This window comes from Coregonus clupeaformis, chromosome 6 (genome assembly GCF_020615455.1).
Source record: "Coregonus clupeaformis isolate EN_2021a chromosome 6, ASM2061545v1, whole genome shotgun sequence".
Classification (NCBI taxonomy): Eukaryota; Metazoa; Chordata; class Actinopteri; order Salmoniformes; family Salmonidae; genus Coregonus; species Coregonus clupeaformis.
Genome location: NC_059197.1, coordinates 26,774,926 through 26,783,533, shown reverse-complemented (window position 1 = coordinate 26,783,533; position 8,608 = coordinate 26,774,926). Strand labels below are relative to the sequence as shown.

General features: G+C 41.2%; 1 protein-coding gene and 1 pseudogene across 1 annotated transcript; one reads left to right on the top strand and one right to left on the bottom strand.

Annotated features, from left to right (window-relative positions):
• Positions 1-2,982: 2,982 nt before the first annotated feature.
• LOC121568121 (olfactory receptor 10A4-like) lies at positions 2,983-6,043 on the top strand (the record flags this gene model as incomplete). The annotated part of the gene is made up of 2 exons (XM_041878707.2): positions 2,983-3,037; positions 3,140-6,043. Coding segments are annotated over 2 exons (1,011 nt in total), but the record flags the coding sequence as incomplete, so codon positions are not given.
• A 72-nt stretch (positions 6,044-6,115) lies between these two features.
• LOC121567791 lies at positions 6,116-8,211 on the bottom strand (annotated as a pseudogene).
• Positions 8,212-8,608: the final 397 nt, after the last annotated feature.

Genomic DNA, 8,608 nt, shown 5'->3' with positions numbered 1-8,608 from the left:
CAACATCTCAAGACATCAGCCAGGAAGTTAAAGCTTGGTCGAAAATGGGTCTTCCAAATGGACAATGACCCCAAGCATACTTCCAAAGTTGTGTAAAAATGGCTTAAGGACAACAAAGTCAAGGTATTGGAGTAGCCATTACAAAGCCCTGACCTCAATCCTATAGACATTTTTTTGGGCAGAACTGAAAAAGCGTGTGCGAGCAAGGAGGCCTACAAATCTGACTCAGTTACACCAGGTCTGTCAGGAGGAATGGGCCAAAATTCAACCAAGTTATTGTGGGAAGCTTGTGGAAGGCTACTCGAAACATTTGACCCAAGTTAAACAATTTTAAGGCAATGCTACCAAATACTAATTGAGTGTATGTAAACTTCTGACCCACTGGGAATGTGATGAAAGAAATAAAAGCTAAAATAAATAATTCTCTCTACTACTCTGCTACATTCTTAAAATAAAGTGGTGATCCTAACTGACCTAAGACAGGGACTGTTTACTAGGATTAAAAGTCAGGAATTGTGAAAAACTGAGTTTAAATGTATTTGGCTAAGGTGTATGTAAACTTCTGACTTCAACTGTATCAAGAGAACATCCCTGTCATCCCTACTGCCTCTGACCTGGCGGACTCTCTAAACACAAATGCTTCATTTGTAAATTATGTCTGAGTTTTGGAGTGTGCCTCTGGCTATCTGTAAAAAAATAGAAAATGGTGCCGTCTGGTTTGCTTAATATAAGGAATTTTACTTTTGATACTTAAGTATATATTTTGCAGTTACATTTACTTTTGATACTTAAGTATATTTAAAACCAAGTACTGTTAGACTTTTACTCAAGTAGTTTTTTACTGGTTGACTTTCACCTTTACTTGAGTCATTTTCTTTTAAGGTATCTTTACTTTTATTCAAGTATGACATTAGGGTACCTTTTTCACTCCTCTGTTTGCTGTTTAATTAAAAAGCTTCCTGAAGAGAATCACAGAGGAAGAGCGGGTGAGGAGTTCTTATAAAAGTTGCCACATTATGCAGCTCTTCCTCAATCCCAGAGATGCTGGTCTGAGAGCAGGGCTGTCTGGTGAGATGACCAGCACAATGCCAAGTAAGTGAGAACTCCAGTGCTTTCACTGAAATGAAAATGGTTTGTGTTTTCCAATTCACAGGCTGTAAAAATATCATGATACAAGGGCTGTTTAAGGAACAAGAGGAACAGCAGCCATGATAAACATCTTATTTTTTTCCTTTCAGGGAAACAAAATTATGTTTCCAACATTTAAATAGGAAGTTCTCACAATCTGATTAGTGTAAAATATATTGTCAACAGTGGTTGTTTGGTTGGAGGATGCTAACAACTTCTGTTTTAACCTTACTGTAAACCTCCAATGGAAATGTGCTCAATGCTCATCACACCGTTGTTTGACATTTGGTTTGGTTTTTAATAGTGAATCTTGACTTAATTGAACAGTGCTAAATCATATCCTATTCATCCCAATGTGCTCATCTTGATGTCTATTGTCAACTGTTTTTTTAACTCCTCTTGTGAATCCACTTGTTTACAGTTTCAGGAAAAAAACAGCACAAGGCAGCACAAGATTGTCTGTTGCATATCAGCATTTGCTGTTAACATCTAGCTAGCCAATGGAGTCTGCCGATTTTGCAGGTTTTCCTACTTACAATTACAAAGCATGTAGAGGTCTTTGGAGGGAGCTGAAAGTCCTTATTGCCCAGCGACAGCCCCGAAACCTGAAGGATCTGGAGAAGGTCTGTATGGAGGAGTGGGCCAAAATCCCTGCTGCAGTGTGTGCAAACCTGGTCAACACCTACAGGAAATGTATGATCTCTGTAATTGCAAACAAAGGTTTCTGTACCAAATATTAAGTTATGCTTTTCTGATGTATAAAATACTTATGTTATGCAATAAAATGCAAATGAATTACTTAAAAATCATACAATGTGATTTTCTGGATTTTTGTATCTCACAGTTGAAGTGTACCTATGATAAAAATGACAGACCTCTACATGCTTTGTAAGTAGGAAAACCTGCAAGATCGGCAGTGTATCAAATACTTGTTCTCCCCACTGTATATAGACATTTTAGAGGATCAAAATTAAGTGTTTGACCTAATTATAAGCTTATATAAGCATACATAATGATGCAAGCTGGGAAGGTCTGCACATAAGAAAGTAATTCTTATTATTTGTTTTAGCTCTGCTCTCATTTGCCACGAATGCCATTAACGTACCAAACAATGCATGCTTGGCAGTTATTAGGCCACCTACCGTTGTGTGAAACCCTGATTGGCTGGAATAATCCCAGGAAACCAACTATGTTCTGAACTAGGAGAGAGCTTGCAGTCGGAGGAGGTGTGTGGAAGCCCCTGGGAACTGCAGGAGCGCTATAAAACAGACAGGACAACAGAAACACAACACTTGGTCTCTAGATCAAGTCCACATGATGACCTGTACATTGAGATAAACTAGTCATATTGTCAAGCCACTATCAGGTGTTTGATCTTTTCCATTTTCTTCTGTGCATTAAGTCTTGTTAAGTGAATTATTTTTGCAAAAGGTATTAAGCAGCATTTTTTTGTGCACACTACACAGACGGTAAGTGTAACTATATGGTGGCAGTCATATCAAATCATTGGTGTTATTGTGCTAATTTTACATTTTAGCAGACGCTCTTATCCAGAGCGACTTACAGGAGCAATTAGGGTTAAGTGCCTTGCTCAAGGGCACATTGACAGATTTTTCACCTAGTCGGCTCGGGGATTAGAACCAGCGACCTTTCGGTTACTGGCACAATGCTCTTAACCACTAAGCTACCTGCCGCTGACTAATTCATTACCAGATTCATCAATTGATAATTTGCATCAATGGCTATTCAAAATTGTTTATACTAAACGTAGTGTATGCTATAGAGATGAATGATTCATGTTTGAATGTCTTTTTTTTGTGTGTCTTTTCACAGAAATAGTCAAAATAATATCCAAATCTGGCGTGTCAACAACATAAATGCCCTGAATACACCTTTTACAATGTAGAAAGTAAGTGTCTTATACCAAATTAGATCGCCATCTATTTCTGTCTTTCTCAAGCAAATGCTGATATTGTGCACCTTTGTAAAATGATCTTCCCTTGACCTCCAGATGACTCTTGCCTTCAAGCCAATGTGACTGTTGTGACTGACTTCCTCTTCATTGGGGGTGAGAGAGGGCTGAAAGACGTCTACCTAGAGCTGGCCATCTTCCTATTGGTGGTCTACCTGATGATCCTGATTGTAAACCTCATCATACTTACCCTGGTGGCGACAGAACCCAAGCTTCAGTCTCCCATGTACATTTTCCTCAGCAACCTGTCCCTCATAGACATTGTGATATCAACCACTGTTCTCCCTAAGATGATAGCAGTGTGCTTGTGGAATGACACAACGATCTCCTACTCAGCATGTTTCCTCCAGTTGTATATCTATTTGTCATTTCAAACCGTCGAGAGCATGCTGCTGTGTGTCATGGCCTATGACCGCTATGTCGCCATCTGCAATCCCTTACGCTACAGCAGCATTATCACTAAGAGAGTTTGCGGTATGTTGGCTACATCAGCATGGGCATCTGGACTCAGTTTACCTGCCTTCTGTGTCATTTTCACAGCACAAATGCCCTTCTGTAGCAACAAAATTAATTTTTGGTTCTGTGACTTTCCTCCTGTAGTTTCACTGTCCTGTTCGGACTCAACCTTTATGATCGACGTGGCTCTTGTGTGTGCTTTAATAGCGATCTATTGCCCGTTCACTGTCATTGTTTGGTCCTACTTCAGAATCATTGTAGCCGTCTGCAATATTGCGTCTTCAGAGGGCCGAATGAAAGCCTTCTCTACCTGCTCCTCACATCTCACTGTCGTCCTCACCTTCTACCTCGCTCACTCCTGCGTCTACATCAGTGCCAAATCTGAAAACGTTCACTGTAATGTTCTAATCTTGATATCTATTGTTAACTGCTTTCTGACTCCTGTTATGAACCCTATCATCTATAGTTTCAGAAACAAAGAGATAAAGGCTGCACTGAGAAAGCTCTGTTCTGGTAAGGTCGGCTCTGATGGTGAATAACAGGGAGACTGTTGAACTGTTGTGGGGATAAACACTCAATTAGAAAATGCAGCTATACAAAATGCAGTAATTTGTCAGGAGACTTGCTGGATGTCTGAGCAGATCTAATTAAACATTTCTCTGTGGAGAGAGGTGAGATCAGTAGGGAATACACATTGGCACAACAAAGCAAAGCACATGACATACAGTTCAGGATCAGGAAGTACAGTTCAGGATCAGCACATACAGTTCAATCCACCATAAACGGAGAATAAAGCCTGGTTTACCTAACAGCTAATAATTAAAGTGATAATATTTGTTTCTCTTAACAATATCACATGCATGTTAAAGTTGAATTGTTGCTTTTAGTATATCAGACATACACTAAATTATGGTATGATGAGATATTGTCAGTGCTTAATTCGAGACCTCTCCGTTTTGGATTGTTTTGTTCCAGTACCTATCAGGCCGGATCCGGTACCTCTCGTGGCATGAAAAATAATTAATGTACAATTACAATAAAAGCGATCAAAGTTCATTCGAGTTGCCTCTTCGTTAATTCACCTACCCCCACAAAAAAACGTTATGTGAAAAAGTCGATTTTCAGCCCGGGCCTAATATTCTAAGAGTTGATCAGGGTTGGGCCTCCGGTGTTAATGGTTTGCGCAACATTGTAGCCTATGTTTGAGACCAACGCATGGCTGTGGCTGTGTGAGAAGCGCGCCTGTCTCTCTCACATAACTAGAATGAGATTAACTTTCTATGATCTCTCTCCCTCTCTGCTCTGATAGACATGAGCCTGCAACTCTCATCTCTCCAGCGTTGCACTTCATCATTTATTTCCTTATAGAATCACAGCCGCACAAAGGGTTCTGGAGGAACTGCAGCATCCCTGATTAATTGAAATACATTTGCCAAAATTATAGAATTACTGCAGTCTGTTCATAAATAAATGAAGTAATTCAGAATAGCCTACTACACCACGAGAAGGCCTATAATTTAGCCACCAAGGATCAATAGCTTCTTTTAAAAAATAGCCTAGTTGTGGATTGTAGCCCAATAACAAGGAATAGCCTACAGTCGGGAACGCGCGTCAAATCTGTCCGTGAAAAAACAGCATGCAGACAAAACAGGCCTTTCGCAATATTTCAAATACAATCGAGGGAAAACACAGGTTGGAAAGCAAATGGCTCCTGCTGAAAAGTGAAGACTATGCTGTAGCCTACCAAAATAGACTATTGATGAATTCAAGACAATGTCGTTTTCATTGATCTCAGATTCTCAGTTTGTCAGTGTCAAAGTAGCCTGTCATTTTGATCATTTGTGCTGTATTAAGAAAAATTCTGCCAGTCTCCAGTCATGTAAAATATCGTAGATTTGCATGAAATGCGTTTATAAAAGGCCACACTTTCCCCAGACCCTAGGCTACGAGAAATGTTCCCCATGTGTGCAACTTTTGTAAGTGCCTCTACTCTACTGCTCTATGTCACTACACAAATGCGATGGTTTTCATGCAATCCTTTATTATAAAGTTGTAGTTTTTTTCTCATGCGTTCTGGTACCTCAGAACTCCCCAGGTCATCCCCCTTCTCACGCTCACTTTTTGTTCCGGCACCTCCCGATTTACAAATTAATTTGTGATGCTGTAATTGATTATTTGAATGTTTTGAAATGTCACAAACATTCAGAATGGATTCTCATGTTTTATTAAATGTTAATAAATTAACACAACAAGCTTAAATCAACTATTAATTTCTGTTTTATCATCCCTGAATGGTAATTTAAGGTATTGCAATTCCCATGTTCACTTTCAAATAATGATCTAACACACACAACATGTAGAGATGTTGGATCTTAATTTGATCAACCTTTTGCAGGAGAACTGCAGGAAATTTAAAACATGTAGTGTATGTGAGGTTTAAATAGGCTTCTTAAGTTTGTCATTTCCACTTTGAAATTTCAGACTTGATTTTCTCTTACGAAAAATTTATCAACCCCTACAAAAATGTCCATTAATTATAATCCACAAAATAATTCACATTTCCTGTTGCTGCAGCAGGATTATTTTCCTGCTGTAGCAAACTGGCTCAAATTAAGATCCTATATCTGTATGACAACTAAATTGTAAAAGTAAACATTAACAACATCTGTAGGTAAAATATATACATTAAAAGTGTTTGGAATATCAAATCATTTAAAAAAACAGATGTAATCTGGATTAAATCCTCGTGTTCAGATTAGGCCTTCATGTATAGAAACGTGGGAGGTGAAAAGTGGAAACTGATCACTACAAACTTATTGCACACGTCGCTTTACCTGTTCTCTCATTTTGGTTATGCTCAATAGGTGTAAAACAGAAAACATTTTGAAACACCATTTCAGGTAATACCTCCTTCATTTCAACATGTTTTCTCCTGTTTCATACCTAATGAACACAGCCCAGGTCTGAAGTTAGATGGCTTTCCCCATGATGAGAAGGTTCATGGAAAACACCATGATGAAAAAGATCCACATGAAGAATCGGTCCAACACCTTCGCCACCTTCGTCCACTCCCCAGTCCTTTTCACGGTGGCCCTCGTATCTCTGTAACAGTTGGCAATGTACTCAATATTTCTGAGGAGCTGCTGCTGCTGACAGGTGCACTGGGTCTTACACACCTCCTCTCTCCCTCTACTCACTCCTACTCCGTCACTCACTCCACCCTTCCGGCTCCTCCTGGCTGCGGCCGGCCCTGTTGAGTCCCCACAGTCCATGCTCATGAACATGCCGTTTCTCCAGGCGCTGTAGTGGTTGGTGGGGTTCCCCTCCATGGAGCCGGTGGGGCTCATCAACTGATCCTCTGTCTCCTCAATTATTTTGGGGGTGATGCCGTCTTGACCTCTTTCCACCTGCTTGTCCGTTCGTGGTGTAGTTGTTGCTCCGCTGAGAGGTAGGTTGAGGTGGTGGGTCCTGTTTCTCAGGCTGGAAAGACATGCAGTTCTCCCCTACTTCATACACAAAGCACACCCTGGCCATGTACTGCAGGATGAAGATCTTGGCCCACTTGGGCACAGGCTTGGCGTCTGGGCCACAGTGGTGGATGTTCATGATAAAGATGGTCAGGGCCGTGGAGGCTGTAATCATGGTCATGGTGGCTATGTAGTACTTTCCTGTGGGACATTGAAAGGGGAACATACATGTATTATTATCACTATCTAAATGATCATGATCTGGCTAATAATGGGGGCCTCAAGTAAAAGAATGGGCCAGTGTGTTAGAAATGCCAGGGCCGATTTCTGGTCCCAGTCTACCCCTGATTGCCCTCACCAATAAGTGGCACATTCTCTGATGGAGGCATGGTCTCAGCGACCAGCAGCTGAAACACGGTGAGAGCCAGCATGACGGTGACGCCCAGGGACACCTTCTCCACAGAGTCAGCCGGCAGGTAGAAGCCCAGCGGAGCCAGGAAGGAGATCATCACACGTGGGATGAGCAGGTTGAACACGTAGAAGGAAGCCTTCCTCTTTAGTTGGAGAGTGTAGGTCACATCAGGGTAAGGGTCAGCACAGCAGCCATACATAATTATGTTCCTCTTGGCAGGCATCCCCAGCACCTGAGAACCAGGACCACAATGGCAATAAGTGATTCAGTTATTCATTCATCTGGGAAAAGATGCACTGAGTTCAAAACATAGGATAAGACGTTAGAGCGTGGTCCCGATGGAATAAATCTGTTAACTGTACTGTGTTTTTATCATCAAGGATTTTTTTAATGAGTGTATTGTTGCAACTCTATGTATTTTAAATTGGTCAAATAAAAGTTATCAATTCATTCACCTCCCATTCCACGTTCTCTACCAGGTCAGCCAGGTCGGCGTGGTCCATGGCGTTCTGGAGGTCCATCTGGTTACCGTTGTAGGTCCAAGAGCCGTAGGTGAATTTGCACTGCTGGGCATCAAATGGGAAGAAGGATACGTCTACCTTACAGGAGCTCTTGGTGATAACCGGGGAGTCCCACATGATCTGGCCATCATGTCGGATAACCACATTAGTGTCCATGGAGCCTGTGAAATGGCTATCAGCACTGAAATACATACAGAGAGGTCACCTCTGGGAGAGAGAGAGAGAGAGAGAGAGAGAGAGAGAGAGAGAGAGAGAGAGAGAGAGAGAGAGAGAGAGAGAGAGAGAGAGAGAGAGAGAGAGAGAGAGAGAAACTGTACAGCTGTTGATTGCAGCACACAGTTAAGAATTATACTAGTATTGGTTTAGTGTTAGATCAACAGAGGCTGAAGTCCATTCATATGAAGACAGTGACGAACAATGTAAATATCATACAGTCTAAGAAAGACATGCATTACCCTTTTAGAACAGACGGGCAACCAGGCATGACTAGCAGGACTAGCCAAAGGCACAAGAAAAGCAATGGAAGAAGAGCGAACCCCTCATGAAAAGAGTTAGCTATTTTTGGATTGCCTCCACTTTGTTTCTGCATTTTATAACCTTGATGTTTTATTGTCACATAAGTGCAGTGAAATGTGTTGTTTTACAGGGTCAG